At 33.9% G+C, this 27,115-nt stretch overlaps 1 protein-coding gene across 2 annotated transcripts; it reads left to right on the top strand.

Annotated features, from left to right (window-relative positions):
* Positions 1-119: 119 nt before the first annotated feature.
* Positions 120-27,108, top strand: LOC123536766 (UDP-N-acetylhexosamine pyrophosphorylase-like). Of its 2 annotated transcripts, XM_045320169.2 has the most exons (11): positions 120-246; positions 5,904-6,226; positions 8,345-8,549; positions 9,891-10,066; positions 11,142-11,314; positions 12,046-12,239; positions 12,680-12,823; positions 15,751-15,936; positions 17,800-17,829; positions 19,828-19,897; positions 20,711-27,108. In XM_045320169.2, exons 2-11 carry the CDS (start codon positions 5,950-5,952, stop codon positions 20,816-20,818), a joined length of 1,563 nt encoding a protein of 520 aa, XP_045176104.2. In that variant the 5' UTR covers positions 120-246; positions 5,904-5,949; the 3' UTR covers positions 20,819-27,108. The 2 variants fall into 2 exon arrangements, with proteins under 2 accessions (XP_045176104.2, XP_045176106.2); XM_045320171.2 differs by lacking the exon at positions 17,800-17,829.
* The last annotated feature ends 7 nt before the right edge of the window (positions 27,109-27,115 follow it).

The following is a 27,115-nucleotide window of genomic DNA, read 5'->3' as shown; positions in this document are numbered from 1 at the left end:
ACAGTTGGAGTTGAAATGACAATATTGGAGATGAAATATAATTAACTAATGAAGTAGTAATGAAAATTATTTGAAATGTTCCGCGGCTTTAACTTTGTATAACTGGACTCTTTGCGTGTATTCATTCATCACTTTCGCGACACGCACTTCCGGTCTATAGTGTATACCTGTCAAAAATTGAACGCCCAAAATTTGGTGTTAGCGCAAAACCTGGAGGCATTGTAAACGTCGGTTTAACAGTAATTGGTAAGTTTACCTATGTTCATGCAAATGCGATTGACAGATAAGAATCTATAGCCGAGGAACAGTGCAAAATACGTTTCAGTTTTATGCCGTTTCGTACTCATTTTATTTCGTACCTTATCGATTTATAAACTGGAAGTATCTGCGTGTACGGATCCGTACATGTTGAAAATGATTAGAGGTTACCTATGATTAAGAAAGTAGAGTAGTAAAATTTTGTTGCAGGTGAAAAAAATAGACATGCATTTACCAAAAAATCAAATATCATTTTTCTTTGATCTGATATAAAATAATTTGTGCTAAAAATTTAAAGATTAATAGTAGAAACAAAAATCAAACTGGTTCTGCTGTCTGCAATATTTTTGCCCAATGTTGTTATTATGTGATTGAGGTGCTCTACATAGTGAAAACAATTAGGTGGTCTAGAATTATTATTTATGAATATTTTTATGTCAGAATGTATGTACTTTCTATTAAAGGTATATTTTTAAACTTTGTTGAAAATGCTTAATTATATATGTAATCAAAGAACTATAAAATACACAGAATGGCAATTGGGGATAATCCCGCATCATCTCGTGTTAGCGCGTTATCTTATTTCAAAGCATTTGCCGACTTGATCAATCATGATCAAATCAACAGAGGCTTACTGAAGTATAAAACTTGGGGTACGCCCGGCACATAATAAACCGGATCGAGTCCATTTTTCATACGACAACTGTTGATTTCTCAGACTTCCAGTCATAAATTCATTCATTCCCCGTGTAGAAAATACTAATAACATTAAAAAAGCACCATTATCATTATATACAAAATTAATGATTCGAAAGTAATCTTATTTCAAAGCATTTGCCGACTTGATCAATCGTGATCAACAGACGCTTACAACGAGATCTCATTCAGTTGCCACGGGATGTTGCCTTTCAAGTTGCTGATTTATTTATTTTTATAGCTCTTTGTTGTAATTCTCTTAAATTCATAAATATAAAAAATGTTGATCTTGATATTTATTAAATTACCAGTGTCTCACGGTTTTTGCAGTTCAACATTAGTTAGGGAAACAAATAGGCTTACACTATAACTTAATGAATGTGACCATCAGAAAAATACTGGCTGTAAGTAATGGTAGCTAAAACTACTCTCCCATTTGTAAAGAAAAAAATAGATGATAAACTGGCAATAAGTTTTTAATGGCATTAATTTTAAATTAGAGAACTCGGGGAAACCCCAGTTTTACAACTTGAAAAAATTAATTAAGATTATTATATCATTTAAAAAAAAAAGAAAACATTAAAGTGACTCAATATTTTAGATTATTTTTTTCGCTCAAAAATCCAAAGAAAATGAGTACTATGAAAATGGCTAGTACAAACTTATTGCTGTATAATTCAGTTACAATTTTTTGTCATATTATTTATAAGTCAAAGAAATTTTAAAATATCAGCTTGCCATATTAAATAGTGCAACCAAGATATTAAACAGTTTTACTTTCTGGGAAATAGTATTAATTTTATGGGTGATAGATTCCATGGATTCATCCATAAAGGCATTTTCATGGTGGCATTAATAATTGTGTTGTTATGAAATTTAAAGGAAGTTCATTTGCTTGTTAGGATTGATCATACCATGAAATCCAAAGAAAATTTCTTAGCACTGATTTTTAGGTGCTGAGGGTATTGTTATTTCTAAGCCTGGTCTCTGTTTGCAGGTTCTCTGTAGCAACAGCTTGTCTGTTATTACTTCAAATATTGCTATTTTCAGACGCAAAGTTAATATTAAACACTTTCTCGTGTATGAACATGTCTTATTAAAGGTGGTCATTCACATTTAAGCAACATTTGACAACATTTTTCGCTATTTGAGCCTTACCATGAGAAAATTTTAAAAATACCTCCAGTAAAAATCTTGCTTGAATATTAAACACAAAGTGAACATAAATGTGTTGGTAATATGTTACAGGCTCAAAATGCCTTTATTTGAAATGTGGCTGCCACAGGAATACAGAAATCTATTAATATGTTGTTAAATCCTATTTCGGGTAACTATTTTCTCTTAAATTTGTCAAAGGTTTGAATATTGATGAATGTAGTAGAAAGTTTATTTGAATTTACAGTGTGTGAAATAAATCTGAATTCCAACTTGCCCGTAGGGCAACCTAGAACTGATTTCAACTTGCCCCCTTAGATTCCAACTTGCCCTGGATCTCTTCTTTAAAAACACGTTCAATCCCAGAACGTTCGGGCTTGTGCCTTTGAAATAGTACTAGCCAAAATTCAAGTTAACTTTGCTAGCCTGAAAAATGATTTGTATTTCAGCATTACATATGAAATGAAACAGCATTGCTTTGTAGAGCAATACATTCCAGTAAATGAATAGTCATAACATTTTCTTTATTATTTATTTGCTGAAAGTCAGAACAAACAAAAACACAGCCTCCTGTGGTAACTCTGGCTCATCATCATCCTAATCATCAAAGTTATATTTCTCATTCACAGAAGGGCTTCCATAAGGATTCAATTTCATGGAGTCGGGACTGCCTAACATTCAGATTTTGCAGTCCCTTTTAAATTTTCTTGGAGTCCTAGTATTACTTTGTACAATGACCCTGATCATCATCATCATCTTCATATTTAATTGGTTCAAAACATGGTGTAAAGTAATAGAATTTAAAGAAAATGACCACTAGAATGATAAGAAAACATTATATTTAACAAAAACTATTTTATAGTTTTATTATAAGTATAGCAACAGTTAGCATTTGCAACAGTCAGCATTAAATATTAAGATCAACAAACTTACTGTTCATCCTCTACATAATAAAAATCCACAAAAAAACTAATGTACATTTTTATAAACCTCATGTAGAATTATGTCAAATTACGTCAATCACTCGGCAATGTCCAACCAGTTAACTTTCATCCCACATCAAAGAGCAATACCGAAAATCAATAAAGGAAAATTTGCCTTTGAAGTCAGCTGCCATGTGCATCAAAATGTGTCATAGATATCAGTTGTGTAACCTAAATAGGAGAAGGATTGAAGTGTGTGTGTGTTGTTTTTTTTTTAATACTGTAAAAGCAGGATTTATAATTTTCGAAATTTCAAAGTAAGTAGCAAATTTATTACTCATCGGAAAAAAGTTTTTTAACTTTGACTTTGAAATGTCTATTTTACTCACCAATTAGCAAATAAAATTTATTCATTTATCTTTTTTGTGCTGGAATTGTCGGTATCATTTTGACAATTATTTCTATAGTCTTCCGACTTCGGAGCAAACAACTTACCAACTCTTAATCTTGTTATTATCGGCAATCAGCGCCTTCTCAACATGTCAGCTGATGTGAATGACGGATTACATTTTACAGACAGTCTCTTTATAAAACACGGTTTACTGACGGTCTCTTTATCAAACATGATGCTTTAGGAGGCAGTCAGTCATCAAGAGTTAAACGGGGCGGAGCTAATCACGTAACGTCACAGTGTATTGATTTTGTTCTCCTTCGAAAACTTCGGATGTATTGAAAAGTGTACACAATTGACATTTGTTGGATATTAGGGGTTAAATTCACTCGACCGGTCGAGCGTGAAGGTTGGATTTTATACTCGACTGATCTGCAAATTACTCGACTCTGGCTTCGGGCTGGCGGTGTAAGTCAAAGACTTTTTTCGCAGCTTGCCCGTCGGGCAATTCAGCAGTCAGTTTTACTTGCCCGTCATGGTTTTTTACTTGCCAGGGCAATCGGGCAGGCGCTTATTTCGAACACTGAATTTATTGTTTTGTTTACCTCCCTTTATGGCTCTAACTGTAAACATTCATTAATGAGCTGCGCCATAAGAAAACCAACATAGTGGGTTTGTGACCAGCACGGATCCAGACCAGCCTGCGCATCCGTGCAGTCTGGTCAGGATCCATGCTGTTCGCTTTTAAAGCCTACTGCAATTAGAGAAACCGTTAGCGATCAGCAGGCTAGTCTGGATCCGTGCTGGTCGCAGACCCACTATGTTGGTTTTCTTATGGCGCGGCTCATTTATAGTATTTAAAATTAGCACTTTTCTGACCATGAAATTGTGCTTATCATTTATTTGGACAACTGTTTCATTTGTTTTTAATATAAAATTTAAAGCCTTATGGGACTTTAAAGTTTAGAACACATACATTACTTGACCAAAAACCTGATCAACCACCTTTAACAGTTGACAATACTGGGCAAGATGACATACAATGATAGATAACACAGTGATAAGCCAATTTGTCATACGTCTCAGTTCAGACTCCATCCTAACAACAGAGAGATTCATTGATGTGCAGATGTCAATTAGAGGCCAGTGTGAATGTAATTCTTTGGTTGTCGTCAAAATTTTAGAATCCTTGAATCTTGAAAATTCAAACTTGTATTTAAAACATTTATTTTGGGAGAACTGTAAAATAAAAGAAAAAAACAACAACAAAAAACAAAAAAACACCCCCAAAACATGTAACTTTATTGTATGGTAGAAAATGTACTTAATGTTTTTATGCATGTAGTCTTAATTTGAACTTTGTGATAAAAATTCACAATGAAGTAACACGTCTCAAGTACTTAAACTTTGATTTATTTCTTGTCTGGTTTATTTTTTTGCAAAATAGATGTAATTCATTTTCATATATCTTTATATGTTAGCGTCTTTGGTTAAAGCTTTCATCTGTTTCTTTACATGTCTGTATAAAATGAGCTAGGTTTTTAAAGATATTTTTTTTCTTTGATTTGCCTATTGAGCCATGTATTGAAAAACTGCTTCAAAAATAAAAGACAAAAATCCTCTACTTGAAAAATGACAGGTTTGCTAGATTTATTAGAGGTTAACAGTTTTAAATAAGTTTTATTAAATGATAACATGATAGCAGTATGTTAACCAAACCTGGAGTGTTGTAGATGCATGCCCTTATTTGAAATTTTTACTACATTGTGTAGGTGGTTTTTTATTGGTCCCTGGTAAAGATAAAGGAGTGACTATACTTTTATACTTTCCTTTTACTTCATTGTTGGTGCTTGGCTGAAAATTGTCTTAGTACAGGTAATTTTTCTCTCTGTAAAATAGTAGAATATAGAAATTCGTATATTAAACTGAATATGCTATATGACACCATTGTTTAATATTGTATAGAGGAATGTCTTCATGTTTGAAGTTTTTATTAGAGTTATTAATTTTGTTGACTTTGTATTGAAACTTGAGAATTTAATAACACAGGAAGGATATATATCAGGTAAAATTGAAAGCCGGTTGGAAATATTCATTTAAAGATTTTTACATTGAGGTAATTTTCAGAAAATGAATTTTTACAGTACTGAAACAATATGTTAGCAACATTAGCGTTTTGCAAGATTTTGAGTACTCAATCTTGCCTTTTTGTGTAGCTAGAACAAAACGTAGAGTTGGAGGGTTTTTTTTTTAGTAATTAGTGGTAAACATTTGAAGTATGACAATTTAAAAGTATTAAAATGGTAAAATTTCAGTAGTTTTGCTGGTTTATTTAAAGACATTTAAAAGAAAAACCTGGTTTCATATTTGAAATTGCAAAAAGATTTCTGTGTCTGGTTCATTTTGTTTGACTTAATTTGATGTACAGTTTATCATTTTATTTACCAATACTTTATTATGTTTACATTAATTATTTTCAGTTTGCTGATAGCTAATTTTTAAAGGAAGACGCTTCAACCATTCATCATGAACATAGACAGTTTACGATCGCGGCTGGATTCTGCAGGACAGGGACATCTGTTGGAATTCTGGGATTCGCTTTCAGATGTCGAAAAACAGTCCTTTTATAAGGAACTAGACAGTATGAATTATACTGAAATCAATGGGTTCTTTGAGCATTCAATGCAAACGTTAAAACATGCTTCAGACAAATTAGACGACCTCCTAGAGCCATTACCTGCAGACGTATGCGGTAGCGTGACACGAACGGATGCAGATAAGATCCAAGAGTACAACTCACTTGGTATGTTTTATAAGTTTTGAGAAAAACTGTCCAGGGTTTGTTCCTGCCTATTTTATGTTAAAATGTCTAATATTTTATAGATAGAAAAAAGCATTTAAGAGATCTGTTATTTATTTCGATTTTAGAATTTCTACTAAAGTTTGTTATTGCTGCACTTAAAATCAGTGTATGTCATATAGATAATCTAATCTTTGTTAGCGTGCATTTTTTGATAAACCTTGCAGTTTTTAACAAATGTTAATTTGGTTTGAACATTCGTTATCGTTACCATTTTGATATGTCATAAGCATTTTAATATGTTGTAAGCAGTAAGTTTATAAAGAGTCCTTTATGTTTATCTTAAAAATTATTTGAAAATCCGATAGTTGTATTGAAACTTTGATAATGTAACAGTGTACTTTGATAGATTATGTGTCATCGAACAATAGCCAATATCGTAACTTGTATCTGATTACCTGCAATTTCAGTAAATCAAGCAGTTATTTCGGGTTAAGGAAGAGGAAGTTTAAATAATACTTTATCGAAAAATTTAAAGCCGTTACGTATTTTGAACTAATCCACTAATAATCAGTTAAGCTTTTTAATTATCTCTGCTGATCAAACATTTATCACATTTATATTTATCAAGCATTATCTGCTCTCAGTTTAAATGTTTAAGTTACCGTTCAGGAAAAAAACACTCAGGGGAAAAAAGCACGTCTGAAATTGACTTCAATACCATACTTGACGGTGTTTATAACTTGTAACATGAGAACATTATACTGACTTTCTTTATTGAAGTCTAGACTTCCAAATTCATTTAATTGTAATGCAATACCCTTCTTTGCTACCAGTTTTAACTTGACTGTACATTTAGTATACTAGTATGAGGAACTCTCCTACTCAACCTGTCATCTTCGTATGCGCCTTGGTTTAAGTTTTGATACACTTTCTGAAAGTTTGTCTTTAGCTCTGTTAATACTAGATTGCTTTGCTTCAAAGTTGAAATAGTTATTTCTCATCATTACCCGTATCATACTAGTATGACACAAGAGCTTTAACTCTTGGCTAAGTAACGTTTTTGAATTATGCCCCCTTTCTTACTTAGAATTTCAAGTTAAGTTTGATGCATGTTGACTTTATTTCTGTTATTACTTGATTTATTTGCTTCAATCTTAAAATAAGTGTTTAACATCATGCATATTAAATGACAGAAGGTCCATAACTCTTGCACCATTATTTCATGAATTATGTCCCCCTTTTACTTAATTTCAGATTAAAGTTTTGATGCACTTTCACTCTATCTTTGTATAGCTGTTACTTTATGGATTAGATTTAAATTTTAAACTTGACTGTTACATGTGTTACTTCCTTTGATAAGTTTGTAACAACATTATGGCAATGTTAATTTCAGTTCTTCAAGCAGTAGCAGGCAACAACACTGTTGCACTGTTATTCTAATGACAGGTTAGCAAGCAATAACTTGCAGCAACGCTGGCCATGTTATGTCTGATTACAGGTCTGCAGGCAATAACAGGCAAGAACACTGGCACATGTGGCTTGTTATGAGAAGTCTGCAAGCAATAGCTGGCAACAATACGTTGGTAATGTTATTTCAAATTACAGGTCTGCAAGCAATAGCTGGCAACAATACGTTAGTAATGTTATTTCAAACTACAGGTCTGCAAGCAATAGCTGGCAACAACACTATGGTAATGTCCTTTCTAATGACAGATCTGCCAGCAACAACACTGGTAATGTTATTTCTAATTACAAGTCTGCAAGAAATAGCTGCAACATCACTGGTAATGTTATTTCTAATTACAGGTCTGCAAGAAATAGCTGGCAACAACACTGGTAATGTTATTTTTGATAATAGGCCTGCAAGAAATAGCTGGCAACAGCACTGGTAATGTTTTAATTACAGGTCTGCCAGCATTAGCTGGCAACAACATTGTGGTAATGTCATTTCTGATTACAGGTCTGCAAGCAATAGCTGGCAACAACACTGTGTTAATGTTATTTCTAATTACAGGTCTGCCAGCATTAGCTGGCAACAATACTGGTAATGTTATTTCTAATTACAGTTTTACCAGCATTAGCTGGCAACAACACTGATAATGTCATTTCTAATTGCAGGTCTGCAAGCAATAGCTGGCAACAATGTAGCAGTATTACTTCTAGCTGGTGGTCAGGGGACCAGACTTGGTGTGAACTATCCAAAAGGCATGTACAATGTTGGCCTGCCTTCAGGGAAAACACTGTACCAACTACAGGCTGAAAGAATTCTCAAAGTGCAACAGAATGCCACAGCATTAACAGACAAAGATTGTGTAGTTCCGTGGTAAGAAAAACATTTATAGAGTGTAGTTTATAGCTCAATGCAGGTCTTTAAATCAGGATATTGGGAAGAAGCCATGGCCTTTCCAGCTGAGAAGTTCATATGGGATAAATGTTGTTAAATGCAACACCTTTACAAATTGTTTAAAGAGGTGTGTAACAGTGGAAGAAATTTGGTGGTTTTGGTGGTTTTCTAATCCTAATAGAGCTTATTAATATTCCTTACGGTACTTGTGAAATATAACAGCTTCATTAAACAAATTTTTTTTTATTTTTTTTTTACATTTTATGAAGTTTCTCTGACACATTTAGGAAAAAACTTTGTGACTGAATATCGTCCTCTGTAATTTAAGGATGAAAAGCCCTGAAAATTTATTTTAGATTTGTTTTTTAATATAACACTTCTTTCAGGATGTAATTCATTAGTATTGGACATGTTTATGCTTGATCAATAATGCCAGTTGATATTAATGATCTTTAGAGATAGCTGCTATCTCATACGTAATAAGGAGTTTTCAAGATAGTCATGCTGTGCCCTATCTGTGAAACCAAAATGCATGCTAGTGTAGTTACAGATACTCACAGGGTGTTCAAGGACAACATTTTTCCAGCAACTAGGAAGCATTGCTCACTTTGTTTGATATAATACCAATAGTCAGTAAATTTTTTAATACAAAAGACAGTCAATAAGAGATATGGTCTTTGCCAAGATTGATAGTAATTACCTCCCTTGACAAATTTGTGTCAGAATGCTATACATGTTAAAATAAGAAGGATATTGAAATCAACAAATTTTAAATAAATGTAAAATTCCTGTTAAAATCTTGTCATATCCACCCATTCATGTGAAGATAATTTAATATGGAGTTAGTGGTAAAATATTTTTTTATAATTACACAGTTACAAAGAGTCCTTTTTCAAATCTGTTGCTGAAATTGGTCATAGTGGAGATAGTAAATCTTGTCTGCAAAACATCTGAATGTGTAAAATAAGTTCTATGCATCCTAGCTCAACCTCAAAGACAAGGTAGAGCTATAGCACTTGCCCCGGTGTTGCGTCGCCATTTTTGATGAAAGTCAAATATCTCTGTTACATTCAAAGCTTTTGACTTGAAACTTTAAGAAGTTTTTTTTTTACTTTCAAAGTCTACACCAGAAAAAACAATCCCCATAAAGCTGATTTGAATTTTGATAGAGTTATGCCCCTTTTTAACTTAGAATTTTTTGGTTAAAGTTTTATAAAGTTTTTATTGGCAACACTCTAAGTCAAGCACTGAGAAAAGTCAAGCGCGCTGTCTTACAGACAGCTCTTGTTGGCTTTGTGATAACATTTCTGACTTTTCCAGGTATATCATGACAAGCGAGCACACAAAAGAGCCGACACAGGAGTTTTTTGCCAGCCATGACTATTTTGGATTGAAGAAAGAAAACGTGACACTCTTTGAACAGAATCTCTTGCCATGTATAAGTTTTGATGGGAAAATATTCCTTGCCAATCAACACAAAGTGGCTCTTGCTCCAGGTAAGTGTGCTGCACTTCAGTGGCTTGAAGCTGTTTGAGAGAGTGGCCTTTAAGGTAGTTCTGCACGTTTGATAAACCGGAAGTGATGATGTAACATCATTTATCCGGAAAACATAGAATAAAGCCTGGATTTGGCATACAGAAATGAAAATCATTTTGTGAATTCAAGGCAACCCGTGAGTAAATGGCAATTATGATATTTTTCTAAAGTTAAAATATGATATAAAAACATCTGACACATTGAATAATTCAAAATAATGTCTTATAATTAGCTTAAAATGTGCGGTTCACTTTAACCATGGTCAGATATCTCAAAAATAAGCACACAGATCTATACATTTTATTTCACCACATTTTAGACAATACATTGGTATGTTTATTAAAATCTACATTGTAGAAAAATTTCTATTGGCGAAAAATTATGAAAGTTGTGATTTTCCCATGGACTACCATTATGAAAATTTGTGTGGTCAGATTTTTTTAAAATCAGTCTAGCATGATTTACAAAAGGAAATCCAAATGAACAAATGAAAATCCTATTTATTTTACATGTTAAAGTTGAAACTGACAAATTTATTTTCCCATCGAACAGCTGTTTTGGCCAAAATGACGATACTGATTTCAAATGATTTTACCGTATGTATTAGTGCTATATGGATAGAGATGCAAGTGTGTATTTACATATCAGAAACTTTGATGTATATTTAGTGAATATTTTCACTTATTTGTAAGTAAATTATGGTATTAATGAGTGTGTATAGAAAATAAAATACACGAGGAAGATCAAATCAGTTTATAGTCCATTGACACATCTCAACGGCAGCCCACAGTAGAGTTAAACTGATACCCCTGCGAAACAGACTAAGTTTTTGAAGGAGGTATAGTCATAGATGCCTCAAATCTTGGAGCTTTCATTGCTAAAATTATTTACTTGATACTAAGAGCAATAAGTATAAATGCGTTTTGCATAACCTTGTTTGATTTGCATATATGAAGAAATTGTTTGGCTTGGAGTTGTACAGTTCTATTCTAGTCTTAATAACTTACTGATTAGATCTATAAATGTTTGTTTCAGACGGTAATGGTGGCCTGTATAAAGCTTTACGCAGCAGTAATGTATTAGCTGACATGGAATCTAGAGGCATCAAATATGTTCATGTTTATTGTGTAGATAATATACTTGCCAAAATGGCAGATCCAGTGTTTCTTGGGTTTTGTATAAACAAGGGAGCTAACTGTGGGGCAAAGGTAAGATTTTTGTTTCTGTAATGGACATTAAATGAGAAGGTAAACAAGACTAGAGGCCTCTGTTGCAAAGTGGTTAAGGTCACTGACTTCAAAACACTTGCCCCTCACCGGTGTGGGTTTGAGCCTCACTCGGGGCGTTGAATTCTTCATGAGAGGAAGCCATCCAGCTGGTTTACAGAAGGCCAGTGGTTCTACCCAGGTGCCCGTCCGTGATGAAAATAATGCGTTGAGGGGCACCTGAGGGCTTCCTCCGCCATCAAAGCTGGAATGTTGCCATATGACCTATAATTGTGTTGGTGCGAGTTTAAACCCAACAAAAAACAAACAAGCTTTTCACTAATTTTGTGAGTAAATGGGTTGCTTTATGTCTAGAAACATAAAAATTACAAGTCACAAACTGATTTAGCAAACGCTTCTTCTGAGGTCACAGTTTCAGAAGGAAATCAACAGAAAAAGAGCCCTATCAACAGTGTATATTGGAAATCTATTGGTGTACCAATATAGATTTTTTATCAAAGGAATAATCTTACCTTAACAGGAATATAGTCTACATTTTTAGCACAACTATTCTAAGAATATTTTAGTTTTCTTGTTGACAAATCTTTTAGAGAGTTGCTGTCCCCTGACAGCTCTTGTTATGTTTGCCAGTCCAAGTTTAGCATAAAAAATAAATTATGATCTGTGTCTTCCATGTTTGATAGAGACAAATTAGGCTTAGCAAATTATTATAGGTTGTGGAGAAAGCATTTCCCACAGAAGCTGTTGGTGTAGTGTGTAAAGTGGAGGGAAAATACCAAGTTGTGGAATACAGTGAGATAACGCTCAAAACTGCAGAAAGGCGGAATACAGACGGTCGTCTAACATTCAACGCTGGAAATATATGCAACCATTTCTTTACCATGGACTTCTTGAAAATGGTATCGGAGTAAGTGATACTATGTTCTTTCAAGAAATTAAAATTAATTGTTTGTTTTATATGATGTTTGAAAAGGGAAATCACTCCTGAATAGGTACTGAAAAAAATCCTAAAGATTTTTTTTTTGTTGTAAAATTGATAGAACAACACTGAAAGAAGTGTCAAAAGTAGAAGTGGTGAAGAAATTTGAAGCTAATTTCAAATATTCAATTTCACTGTATATTTTTAACTTTGCCCATACCGGCCAACTTTACACGTCTGCCTCCACTGAAAAAGAAAATACTAACACTTGCTTATATCTTATAATATCTGATGATATGCTTTGTTTATACCCTCCACAACCACCCCACCAACACACCCCTTTAAAAAAAGAACAAGAAATTACATCTCTCTAACTGTTACTTATATCTTATAATAATAACCTTGTCCTTCTTTGCTATGATTTTCAGTCCAGCCCAAGAGTCTGAATTAAAGCACCATGTAGCCAAAAAGAAGATTCCACATGTAAATAGTCTTGGTGAACTAGTTAAGCCTACCGAACCTAACGGCATTAAAATGGAGAAATTTGTCTTTGACGTCTTCCATTTTGCAACGTAAGTATCACTGCAAGCATGTAGGAGAAAGTCTGATTTAAGGCAATGGATTCGCCTGAAAACAGAATAGACAATTTGTCGTCTAAATTCACGAGTGACGTAACTCCGTTTTTTGGTAAAATTGAGATTTTAGTGTTGTTAGGTATGTCTGTCTGACCTCTGTATGATGGTGAATTTGTGGCCTTGTAGAACCAACTAAACAGGCTAAATTTTAGTTCAACAAGGCTGTAAGTAGTGTACAGTCATGAACACTCAAATCTTTAAACGCTGTTTCCCAAAACTATCAAAAAGCTAGTTACGGCATTGTGGAAATAAGGCGACAAATTCTGATGGGAATGAGTATGCTAGCTCATTTTCTCTTATGTCACACCCCTTGTCTTACAGGGGTTGGTAACTTTGCAATTTTACTTTACCTTTATAGTTTAATTGCATAAAATATGCTTAATATACTGTATCTGTTATAAAAGCTTCAGAATTTAAGTGTGTTTTTTTTTTTTTAAGTATGTACACACTTTATGATATCATAAATTCTGTGATGTCATCTTAATAGTCTGTTTGGTATATTAGTAGCTGAATAATACTATAATCCAAGTAATAGATAAGATGGTTAGAACAATGAGAAAATGAAACGAACAAAGTATTTAAGTTGTGATAAGGAAAATCCCATCCTCAGTTTGAGATTAGCCGAATAAACTCGGTAGAACCTTGTTAGTGACAAAATCTCAATGTTGATTGGAATTTCATTATTCACAACTTGTTGGCATGGTAGATTCACTTTTTACCCCACTTTCTGCTTGCCTAAATTAATAATTACCTAAAACAAAAAAGAAAACTTCAAATTTTATAGCAAATTTTCGAGAGCTTTTCACATAAAGTTTACTCTTTTTGCCCTTATGGTTACCACCATCATACCAGATTTAGGATCATAAAAAATGTCAAACAGCTTCAGTGTAATACTTCTTTAGTGCTTCCATGCTATTGGAGCAATAAGTCCAAATTTTATTTTATTTTTTTTTTTTAAATGAAAATCTGTTTTTCATTGCTTTCAAATATATACATTGTAGTAAATACATATGCTTATCTATGCATGCTTTAGCTATTCATTCATATCATTTGGTTTAAAAGTTGTACATTTCTCTGGATTACAACTAACACATTTACAGGTGTTTTTATCATACCCACTTCGATGAAGAGGGGGTAAATTGTTTTGCTCATGGCGATCTGTGTGTCTGTCATCCCATCCATATTTCTGGTGGTGGACATTTTGGTTTCTGATAAATAACTACAGAAAGCTTTGGCCTAAAGTGGTCGAACTTAATAAGACGATTGTGTATGGTCACTATTATAGCTCTTACAAAAGTAAACACTGAAATGGTTTCAGATCAATTACTGTAGAATGCACCATATTTCATTGGCTGATTGCCTGTGATCAGAAGATGAACCCTGATGTTATTCTGATCAAGAACTTGACAATGCTTGGGCCTACAATAGGCAATCTTTGTAGGATTATTGTATGCAGTTATTAGATTGCCTATATTGCTTTTAGGATCAGTTAGTGTAAGGTCAAGGTCACAGTTGCCGTAAAACTAAAAATGTTTTTTTATCATTAGATTGAGAATGTTTAATGTCTAAGGCCATCGAACTTCCTCACCTTACTGGTTATGGGGTCTTCAGGTCAAAACATGCTTGGGGTCATCAGGTCAAAGGTCAAAACTTACTTGAGACAGAAACTTTCTCACCAGCAGGCCATCATGGGGACATAAGTGTTTAAGAAATCTTGTTTTGTTTTATGTTGTTTCAATTAATGCGCTTTCAGCTCAGTTAGCTATATAACCTTTTGAAAATTGAACTTTCTTGATATTGCTTGCATTGACATAACTATTAGCCTTTTAATGGCTTAGTTTGTGGTGATGATATATTACTGCACCTTTGTTGGTTATCTGATATCTGGGTGATATTTCTCATTTACATGGGTTTTTTGTTCCGGACTAAACAGCTGTGAAATATATATTGTCTTTTAGAACCTTTTCAATTGCTTAGTGTTGGTTTGTAAATACTAACATGGTACTTTTTGCTTCTTTTTTTTTTTCCTGTCTGTTTGTGTTTGTGTGTGTTTGTGGTTTTGCTTGTACTTTTATGTCAAACCTTTGGTTCATGTTTTAACGTGTCTTGATTAACACTTTGCATTGGTGATGATGGCCTTCCTGTTTTGCTTTGCATTTGATAATTTGCCAAAATATATGCCTAAACTAATATTTTTACTTACTGTTGCTATATATAATAACTTGTGTTAAAAAATTCAAAATTTGTACTCATGTGCCATACATGCTGAAAAATTAACCTGGCTTATTAATTGTTCTTGAAATTTTACTTACGTAATGGAAATTTCCTCTTACATCTCTTGTTGCATTTGTCATATTGATATATATACTTATATCTTGTAACTAACCTGTCCAAATATGATTTTTAATGCTACACTGCTTGCTTCCCTGCATGACTGAATCTTTCTCATCGAAATTTGATGCATGCTAATATTTTCTTATATAACTACTTTTGATGCTTAATCTTATAATTGAAAATGCTTTCTTAAAATTGATGCATGATTTCTCTCTGAATTCCTGTCCTGTAATTAATTTTATGCACTTTATTTAATTTTATGCACATTATTTAATTTTATGCACATTATTTAATGCATTATCTTACCTTTTGAAATCCTACCTGCTAAACCCTGATGCACATTTTAATGTTGATGTTACTGAAATTAATGTAATGCACATATTAAAATTGTTTTGAAAATCCCGTCTTGATTAACTGTGATGCATCTTCTTAAAATATACTGGTTCCCTGTTATGACTATGTTTGTGCATGTCCTTACAACATTCTGGTTCCCCTGTTGTTGTTTGTGTGTCTTGTGTTAAATGTGACAGGAGCTTTGCTGTATGGGAAGTACTGAGAGAAGATGAGTTCTCCCCCTTGAAGAATGCAGATGGCGCTGCAAAAGACACACCCACAACATGCAGACAAGATCTGTGTAGCCTACACCGCAGAATGATGCTTCAAGCTGGGGCGAAGTTTGTACACAAGGATGGATCTGAGATCCCTCATATACCAAGGTAAACTTGATAGGTGATATATGTCACGGTTTTAAATGTTGTTAGATGTAACTGTAACATTTGTTCGATGTTGTGTTCACACACGCACATAGAAAAAGACTTTTGTCTCAGTAACTAGATTTATGTGTTGACTTGAAATGCTTAGACAAAATTGGCCATTTGCAGAAATTATATACTGCAAGACACTGCTGCTACATGTATCATACTTTTGTTTGGCTTCAGAAATGAAATGATTTTAAAAATATTTTTGTATGGCAGTTATTTAAATTATTTATTTTACTTCCTGCCCTAATTGCTCCAATGGGAGAGCTTCCAAGCTGTCAAGAACCTTAATTTTGCATGGCACATGCTTTTGTTCTCTGCCAAGAAAAATTGTTGTTGGACTGCATCACCTGAAATTTTTATCATATTGGGAAAACATTTTATTTGGTAGGGGTTTGATTTTCCTGGATTTCGTTGTTGCTTTAGTCTACAAAAATAAATTTGAACGAAGAAGCAAATTCTCCAGTCATTTTATCTTCAAACTTTGAAATACACAGATTAATGTCCCCACAAAATGTTCATTCTTTCCAAAAGTATGACATGTTATCCTCACAAATCAAATGTTTCACAATAATACTTTGATCTTTTGCGGGCCTCTGTGGCCGAGTGGTTAAGGTCGCTGACTTTAAATCACTTGCCCCTCATTGATGTGGGTTCGAGCCTTACTCGGGGCATTGAATTCTTCATGTGAGGAAGCCATCCAGCTGGCTTACAGAAGGTCAGTGGTTCTACTCAGGTGCCCGCTCTTGATGAAATAATGCACAGAGGGACACCTGATGTCTCCCTCCACCATCAAAGCTGGAAAGTCGCCATATGACCTATAATTGTGTCGGTGCGATGTTAAACCCAACAAAATAAATAAATATTGATCTTTGGTCTGTTTTGGATAAATGACATTACTTAGGTTTTACCATATTGGTTAATTTCGAAGTTAAATTCTTTTTTTTCATGTGCTGCAGTCCATTTAATATTCAGTTATTCAGCTAAAAACATGTTACCTGATTTAAAAAGCTATGTTGTCCCTGTATTTTAACTAACAGTTCTTTAAAAGTTATCACTGTTTATTCTTACTAACATTAGATCTTTGACTTTATGTTTTATAAGCCTAACAATCTTGACTTGCCCGCCCCGCACCCCCCCCCCTCAAAAAAAAAAAATTCAAAAGGTTTGGTTAGTATGTGTCATTTTTTTTTACATGACTCATGTTTGTAATTGCTTAGTGATGCCTGTGCACTGTTACAGATTTCAATTTTTGTTTTGTCTGGTTAATTAAAAATGAAATATCTACTTTGTTACATAAACATAGCAACTTGTGTAAATTAAGCTGTGTGTTGTATTGATCTAAAAGAACAAGCATTTAAATAGCTGCTCAGAAGCCCAGTTATATTGCTGGCAATCGGTCATGGTTATGTTTTGGCGTTAAGATTGACCGGTAATCAAAATCAGCAAATTACTTATTTTTTTATTTTTTTACAGAAAGATATGTGTTCATTAAGCTACTTTACATCCAAAGTATGACAAATTGCCTAAGAAGAATACGAAGTTTCACACAAATTGCCAAATTTCATTGCAGATCCACTACTTTAATTTTTCATAACTAACACATGCACAAAACTAAGTGTGGGGAGCAGGGAGGGGAGTGAGGAGGGGGTGCATATAAGCAATCAGTATGATTTTCATGGCATACTTTGGGCTTTGTTTATGCAGGAGAATTGGCTGGGGGTGAGGTAGGAACATGAAATCAAAGATCTCTGTATCTGTTGTACCACCACACATTTTGCATGATTTCCCGCCTGCATGTTGTTGTTGTTGTTCTTTCAGTAATCAGACTAAGGCAGATGCAGGAGATGGGTAAGTTTATAGTTGCACCTCAGTTTGCTAGTTACTGTAAAAGCAGAAATTTTCACGAGGGTTTAATTTTTGCTATATTTGCGAGGCCCTACATCGCGCGAAAATTTATCCTTACGTAAATATTTACTTTTGGTAAGATTCAAATTAAAGTAGGAAACCATTTTTAGAATTTCGCGAATATTTAACCTTGCAAACATACTCAAAATTTTTAATTTTTGACCCAGCGAAAATATGTGACTCGTATACTACAATAAAGTTTGAAAGGGGTAGATTGCATTTTGTCATTATACCCCAAAATACAAAGTGTATCGTGGCTGTATTGGAGTTAGGCATGTTAGTTGGTCCTTCACTCCATAATTTGTGTCTACTTACATCATAACCACTAAGAGGATTTTTATAACACTTGCATCAAATATTAACCTTATCAAGATGACATGCAGAGCACACAAGCCAAGTCCCTAGGTTCAAGGTCAAGGTCACACTTGGAGGTCAAAGATCAAGTGACTTAACTTACTTGGACGATTTTGATAAAACAAGCATCAAATAGTTACCTCATCCAGATGATAAGCAAAGCACACAACCCAGATCACTAAGTCAAAGGTCAAGACCACACTTGGAGGTCATGATCTGGATCACTAAGTCCCAAGTTCACTGTCATTCTTGTGCACTTGAATGCAATTCATAACATTAGCATCATTTGTTAACCTCATCAAGATGAAATGCACTGTGCATAATACAGGTCACTTATTTCAAGATCAAGGTCACACATGAAGGTCATACGTCATGGTAATAGCATTCTACTCCCCTAATATCAAGGGGAATTTTGGGGGTATTAATCACCTCTACGGGAAATTTGGGGGTATAAATCATCTTAGTGATAGCTCTGGTTCATGCTGTTGTATTTTGTTTAAAAAAATTATGGCACAAACTTCTATCACTCTTCTTTAAAGAAATTCTAATGAAACTTAATACATAAGGGCCCAATGAAGTGTAATGAACTTCACATTTTGTTTAGTTGGTCTGAACATTTCAGAGTTATGTGCCTTTGGACTTTGACAAAATGCAATGGCAATACTGGTTTTCTAACGTGATTCTTACTACTTCCATAGTTTAAAATGAATTCCAGTCAAACTACATACATCCGCCCACAAAGGGCAGTAGGGAAAGCCCAGATCAACAGATCACTTGGTCGTTTCATCCCCGGCCCGTACGTATGTTCTCCATGACAATCTGATAAAAGATGTTGTGTCTTAAATCATTCATCTTCCACCTCTAATTCCTATGAGGAAGCTAGCAGTTACCTGCAGAATACAGATTTGTACCAGTACAGAATACGGGAACACTGGTTAGGTTAACAGCCCACTGTTGCATAACTGAAATAGGGTTGAAAAATTGTGTTAAACCCAAAACAGACAAACAAACAAAAATGAAACTTCATGCAAATGATCACCATGAAGTGAAAATAGATGTTACACTAGTAATAGTCTATTGAGTCATTGCAGAGTTATGTACCCTTGGACAAAAAATCTGTTTGCTACTTTGTTTTGCAGAGTTATATGCCCTTGGACAAAAATCTGTTTGCTACTTTGTTGGTGCTGGAATGTGAAAATCCCATTGGTTTATATAAAATGTTGTATTTCGTTTGGAAAAGGGTTTTAGTTGTTGTGGGGGTATTTATTATTTTCAGTGATAGCTCTCATTTTTACCAGACAGACCACTACCACTTAACTTAATATGTCTAATCAAGTAGATCTATTACACTTTATAAAATGAACAAATTTAATGAAAAAATATAGAAACAGGAGATAAATTAAATGTCATATCTTATCCAATTTAAAACCAATTAAATATTTTATTCATTCACAGTAAGTTGTTACCATGTAATTACACCATGTTTAAAGTTAGATGATAAATTGGCTGAGCTATGCTGAAAAAAAGGTAGTGCAAAAAGAGGTAAAGAAATTGATGAAGATTACAATATTGTATTTATATTTTCAGTCAGAGGACATGTGAAGAGTTTAATGAGATTGTATGTGAAGTTTCACCTCTTGTCTCATATGCTGGTGAGGTAAGTGGGTTAACTCAACAATAATTCTAAAAATTTCAGTATATGATTTTAGGTTATGATTAGAGGGATTTCAGAGATTATAAGGAGAAATCGAAAAATAAATGATTATGATGTATTCATTGAATATTTTGCATCATGTAATTTATGACAAAGAAGGCTTTTAAATTTTGAATAAATTTTTACTAGGTCTAGATAAGGCATACATGTTAACAAATTTTTGATGTATTACTGTAATATTTGGATGCTTGGAGTTCTGTAGGTTAGAAACCTTGAGTGGGATGTAAAATGCTTTCAGACTAAGAATCTATCCAGATGGCCTTTTAAGGTTGGTGGTTCTTGCCAGATGACTGCTCATGTGTGAAATAATCTGGGGGTTCATATGGGGTCTTCCTCCCTTATCTAAAGTTAGAAAATTCCTGTAAGACCTAAAATGATAACCATGTGACTTTAACCTTTAGCCTGCTGGTGGCAATTGATTGCCTGTGTGACCAGTGCAGACCAAGATCACTCTGCACAGGCTGACCATGGTCCATACTGTTCGCTATTCAGTCTGTAAATGTTTGGTTAACACCTCTTCAAATAATAAATTGAATGATGGACCAGTCCAGTGACTCCATTTTAGAAATTCAGCAGGGTAAAGGTTAAAGCCAAGACATTTATGGGTCTGTCCAGTTAGTTTAGTAGGTGGAGAGTAAGACTTTGAAGTTTGACCTCAAGGCACAGTGGTATGCATTTGTATTGAGAAAATTGCTGACTTTTTCTTTTATTTTCAAGATTTAATCAAGATAAGAATTTCCAATTTCTTTTCTTCAGGGTTTGAGTTCTGTAGTGTCTGGACAAAGTTTTCAACCTCCAGTATCTTTGGAATTAGACAAAACAGGCAAAGTGCAGATGTCTCATGGAGTGAATAATAACATTTAATGATTGGTTGCGTAATCGGTCACATGACTCATTTCAGTATCGGCCTAGATTTACCATCCATACATTTCATTGGACAATATCCATCGATAACTTGTAAGGCTGGCTCCAATTGGTTACAAGTTGTGACATTCCTCTCCTGTGATTTAAGAAAAATGCAGTGCATGTATTATATGATACTTTATTTATATATTTAAGTATTTAATTATGTGATTATATACAAACTTTATGCAAAAGAATTGTTGTTGCGTAAAAGAGTAGTTCAAAATACATGTACATTCAACTTGTTTAGCTTTTTTAGAGGGAAAAAACAACAGAAAAGTTTGAAAATTAAATTCTTAGAGGTGTTCTTTTAAGAGAAAATTGAAAATATAAATTTCAGGTACATATTTGTCCATAATGGCACTTCAGATATTACATATCAGTCTATTTTTAGGTTTTAAACATTATTTTGGCAGAATGTTGTGTGTGAAAGTGCTTGCAAATTGATACAGAAATGTTAGGAAATAAGGCATAAAATCGGGGAAAGGAAAACTGATTTGAACAAATGTTTTTTATGAAATTAAATATTTTATTCATGGAACCAAATTGTTATGTCTGTTTTTATAATTGTCCTGTTAAATATAATAGGTGTTTTTTATATATTTTGCTAAAATGTAATGGAATATTTCATAGAAGGCATGTTTTTTCAATCCCATGCAGAATATAGAAATTCCGATTTGTACCTCAGTGGTGGCTTAAAAGCATTTTCTGTTTTATGGTGACACAATTTAAATATATAAATGAAATACTATTTATTGATTTTCCTAACAAGTATTTTTAATTCAATACTTTCATATGTACATGTACATTGTTATGTAACACAATGTGTATGAGAAAAGAGTTGTTACACTTGTAGTGGAATATGTAGCTTGACATGTGCCATCTTCTGTTTTTCTGTTAGTTTTGTTTTACATTACTTTTACAGGTCGTAATTTACATTTTACCTGAAGTTAACTGTTTCATGGTCCTATATGAGATGTTCATTTTTACAAGTCTTGGTCCTAAGAATTTTATTGTGTTAAAAAATACTGTTTGCAAACTAAATAAAATATGTAGATTTAATTGACCTGTCTGTACTAAGTATTGACATTTATTCTTTGACTGCCATACATATTATGTGTATTAATATTTTAGCATATATTGTGCATAATGTTGTTATTGTTAACTATACATTAATTTTAATGCGATTTTATAGAATTTATGTTTTTTTATATACTTAAAATTGCAATGTCATTGTACATTTAACCTCAGAGAACAGCTAGATTTTAAATGACAAATTTGTAAAAAATGTTGTTTTTTCAAAGCAAAATCAACTCTTCTTTTTTTGGAGGGAAAATAAAACATCTTTATTCTTGTTAAAATAAGCTTCTTTTCATGAGATTCTGCAATGAACACATATTGCAGGATATGAAGGTCACAGCTGAATCCCGGGTTATAAAACCAAATTTGGAAACCAGTCTCAAATCCCAAACATTTGATTGGCTGATTCTCAAATACGTAAAATTAACCAATGGGAGGAAAGCATTCTGAGATTGGCCTCAGAACTAGGTTTTATAACTTTAAACCCAGGTGACCAGGTAAAAAAACTTAAGCTCTTTCAAAGGTTTTATGCCATATTGGAAGATTTTTCATTGGCTTAAAATTGCTGCACTTGACCAGTTAAGCTTATTTGGATACTGTGTGTGATATCAAAATTGCTGCACTTGTAAATTACCAGTAAAGTTCATTTGGATACTGTGTGTTATATAGCACTTAAAAATTCTTAAAACCTTTGGGTTGGGTATACATCTTTGGGCATCTTTATTGTTAAGTTAAAGAAATGAATTGACTGCAATTTTTGATATCTTTGATCTTTGTTTGCGATGATGAAGTTATGAAACTAACACCACATATCTATGAAATAGAACTACATTCAGATGACATCTAATGGCAATATATTCATTGTTGATGTCGATTTATTATGTATGTTTTTGTTGTCTGTACCCTGAATTATATGTTTTAAAAGTATATTTGGATTGTATTGTTTGTGACATTTTCACACTGTCATACTTCGTTTGCTCATTTTGTTAATGATTAGATTTTGCCTCATATAATAGGTGACCAAGAAACCATTATTAAAGGGACTGACCTCTGGGTTGAGGGACAATAAAGAAAATAAAAAAGGAAATTTTAAGATATCAGGAAATTGTTGCTGTACTTCTATATATATATATATATATAATAAAAGGCTTTGACACTTTATTACTGACAGATTATATGTTACGGAAACACACGAGAATTTGTTGTTTTTTCTTATTGTCCATTCAAATTTGAAAAGTGTTTGTCATGGAGTAAAGAAGGTAAACTGCCTTAATTTATAAAGCTTTATAAAATTAGTCTTTTAGTATGACTTCCATGGTGTATTGATCAAGATAGCAGGAAAGTTTATTGCAAAGGTAACCTGGCTTTGATTTCCAGTTCAGACATGTTTTGTTTTACTTGATTTAGCATTTTTTTATGCCCCCGAAGGGAGGCATATAGTTTTTGAAACCGGTCTGTCAGTCTGTCGGTCTGTCGGTCTGTCCGCAATTTTCGTGTCCAGTCCATATCTTTGTCATCGATGGATGGATTTTCAAATAACTTGGCATGAATGTGTACCACAGTAAGACGACTTGCAGTGCGCAAGACCCAGGTCCGTAGCTCAAAGGTCAAGGTCACACTTGGACTTTAAAGGATAGTGCATTGATGGGTGTGTCCGGTCCATATCTTTGTCATCGATGGATGGATTTTCAAATAACTTGGCATGAATGTGTACCACAGTAAGACGACGTGCAGTGCGCAAGACCCAGGTCTGTAGCTCAAAGGTCAAGGTCACACTTAGACGTTAAAGGATAGTGCATTGATGGGCGTGTCCGGTCCATATCTTTGTCATCGATGGATGGATTTTCAAATAACTTGGCATGAATGTGTACCACAGTAAGACGACGTGCAGTGCACAAGACCCAGGTCTGTAGCTCAAAGGTCAAGGTCACACTTAGACGTTAAAGATCATTTTTCATGATAGTGCATTGATGGGCATGTCCGGTTCTTATCTTTGTCATTCATGCATGGATTTCAAAATAACTATGCATGAATGTGTGACACAGTAAGACGATGTGTCGCGCACAAGATCCAGCTCCGTAGGTCAAAGGTCCTAAACTCTAACATTGGCCATAACTATTCATTCAAAGTGCCATCGGGGGCATGTGTCATCCTACGGAGACAGCTCTTGTTTTTTAATAGTTTAGAAACAAAAGCTTTTATACTAATATTCATAATAAGACCAGACCAAACATCAATTTTAAAGAAAGCTCATATTTTGCTACAATCTGGAGTTCAGTCCCTTTAAAAAATTTAATGCAGGAAAAAGTAGATTGTGTAAAGTTCTGAGTGTCTGATTTTCAAAGTATTTGCCATATTTGATATAAGGAAAGAGCTATTGTAACTGTTTATAAATAAAGAAACAAAAGTAGAGGTGAATTTAATTTACTGTAGTTTTGTGAATCAGTTGACATGAGCTCTGTAGAGGTTTAGTTCTGTAGAGCTTTTGAATACTTCTTTCTTAGAAACAATTAAAGCCAATTATATCTTACCTCCCAGCAATTTGCTGATGACATTTATAACTTGGTGAACAGGGGCAATAGTGATCAAGTTCATTATTCGAATCCAGGGTTTCTGCTTTGAAGGAAAGTGTGTTAGCCCACTTGACCAGAGTTTCAGCAAATGTTAAGGAAAAGTATCCTCTTGTCAGAAATGATTGTTAGAGTTAGTGTACCTTTTTAGCTCGACTATATGAAGAATAATGAAAGCTTTTCTACTCGCCAATGTTTCCCCACCAGCTTCATCACACTTTGGTTAAAAGTTTTGTGAGCAAGCTATTCCTCAGTAAACATTGCATGTATTGTACTGGAACTTTACAGGAGGCTTCCTAGTCATCATACCTACTGAAATGACCAAGTTAGATAACTCTTTGTTGAATTTAATTTAATTTAAATTAAGGCCCTTTTTCAACTAAGAAAGTTTGGTTGGTTTTGCTTGCAACTATCGAGCTGTATCTCAGTGACAGCTACATGTGAGCCACGTCATGAGTAATCCAACATAGTGCATTTGCAACCAGCATGGATCCAGACCAGCCTGCGCATCCGTGCAGCCTGGTCAGGATCCATGCTGTTCGCTTTCAAAGCCTATTGCAATTAGAGAAACTGTTATCGAACGGCATGGATCCTGACCAGACTCTGCGGATGCGCAGGCTGGTCTGGATCCATGCTGGTTGCAAACACACTATGTTGGTTTTCTCATGGCGTGGCTCATGTATTGGATTAAGACTGAACACAGTGCTTTCCAGTTATCAGACCTACTGAAATAACCAAGTTACGTAACTCTTGTTTAAATTTAATTCAGATTATAGCCGCATTCTTTTACTTCAAAGACTTGCTTGTAAGTTTCGCATGCAAGTTATTATCATTGCCGTAATTAAATTTGTTGTAAATTTGAATAAAGTAACTCAGTAACATAAATCTTTTCAAGTTATGGCCCTTGTTCAACATAGAAGCTGTCAAATAGTCAGGCATGCTGTGTTATTGACAGCTCTTGTTACTTCCATTCTTGCAGCAATATTTAGAATTAGATATTCAAAATATTACCATCACTTGTTGAAAATTATGCATTATGCCGTAATGACTCATTAGTGGTACTTGTTTCAGATTATAGTAAATTTAAATGTTTGTTTATTCATTGTAAGAGGCAGCTACCAGTGACTTTAAATGTGTAAAATACATGCAGTTGATTTTTTTTCAATGATCCTACTTCAGACACCTGTCTCAGGTGCCATGATTATATTACCCCTTACCATGCTGGACAAGAGTGATTCTGCTTTTGTGACCAGTGCAGATTATGATCAGCCTGCACATCCGTGCAGTCTGATCATGATCTTCACTGTTGGCTATTCAGCCATAGCCAGTATCTTTTTTAGTAAGCACCCCTTTTAACAGTTAATTGTACTGTCCAAATTGGAAGATGGACAAATTCATTATAGAAATTTAGCAGGGTAAGGGTTAATCTATTACAAGTTGTAGATTTAGGTAGGAATATCTGGTTTGAGGGTAAGTGTTTTTGGATGTAACGAAGCAGTACAATTAATCGAAAACCAGATATTACCATCTGCATCTTCAACCAGTGGTAGGTTAATTTTTTGCATATCGTATTTTACAAATTAGAATAGATAAAGCAAAGCAAAATACTTTAATCTTTGTAGCACTCTTCCTTATAGTAGCAGTTGTGCTTACCAAGTTGTGGACTTAACCTTTACCAAGCAATATTTCTAAAATTGACTGGTCCATCATTCAGTATGGGCAATACTATTTATTATTCTAAGGGGTGTATGTTCACTAAAATTTTTTACTGACTGAACAGTGAACAGTGCAGACCATGATTAGTCTGCATGGATATGCAGGCTGATCTTGGTCTGCACTGGTCGCAAAGGCAGAATCACTTGCCGACAGCGGGCTAAAAGTTAAATGCACCATCAACAGTTTCAACACTACAAACTCAGCACCACAGTCTCTCAGCGGTCCAGGTTTTTAATGACCTGCAAATTATTAAATTGTTAGCATTTAGCAAATTTTTAAGAATGAGACTGTAGTGGTAAGAATGTCTCAAAATATACTTATCTGTTAAAAATCTTTATTTACCACTGTATAAGACCAGCAAAACTGAATGAAATCAAACAACCTCCGACTTTAAAATCCATCCTTAAAATCACAACAGCATAAGAGAATTTAAAAAAATGACTGAACCATTATGCATTTACACAGCATCAAATCTTTCCCAGTAGTGAGATACTGACCAGTTAATTGGTTTATGTGGGAAAATGAATTGACCTAAAGTAAAATTAAGAAGTATGGTCAAAGGGAGATAACTTTAATTTAAAATAGCTTAATCCTGCCATCAAGCAAAAAATGTTACACATTTCTTGTCATCATCACCTCAAACTTTACTTCCACCCATTGAACGTATGAAGGTCCATAAAATACAAATATCTGTCTAAGTCTACAGTTTATTTTCAATAGCCATATTTTTGGAGTTTCTAAAGCAGATTGTAAAATGGATAAGTTAATTTGGTGTAAAAAAACTTTAGTCACATTCTTTGTATAAAACTGGATATTTGAAAAAAGATTATGCCTCTTTAGGTCAAAACATTCAAAATTTAATGAATAAAGTGTAGTTCAAATTGACTGGTGT

The sequence above is a fragment of the Mercenaria mercenaria genome, chromosome 17 (genome assembly GCF_021730395.1).
Source record: "Mercenaria mercenaria strain notata chromosome 17, MADL_Memer_1, whole genome shotgun sequence".
Classification (NCBI taxonomy): Eukaryota; Metazoa; Mollusca; class Bivalvia; order Venerida; family Veneridae; genus Mercenaria; species Mercenaria mercenaria.
This window is presented reverse-complemented; position numbering and strand designations above follow the sequence as displayed.

Bases quoted from the DNA above. Each gene is read 5' to 3' on its own strand.
- LOC123536766 (XM_045320169.2), top strand. From the start codon at position 5,950: ATGAACATAGACAGTTTACGATCGCGGCTGGATTCTGCAGGACAGGGA. The intron at 11,315-12,045 runs GTAAGATTTTTG...AAATTATTATAG, and splicing joins GAGCTAACTGTGGGGCAAAG to GTTGTGGAGAAAGCATTTCC. The intron at 19,898-20,710 runs GTAAGTGGGTTA...TCTTTTCTTCAG, and splicing joins TTGTCTCATATGCTGGTGAG to GGTTTGAGTTCTGTAGTGTC.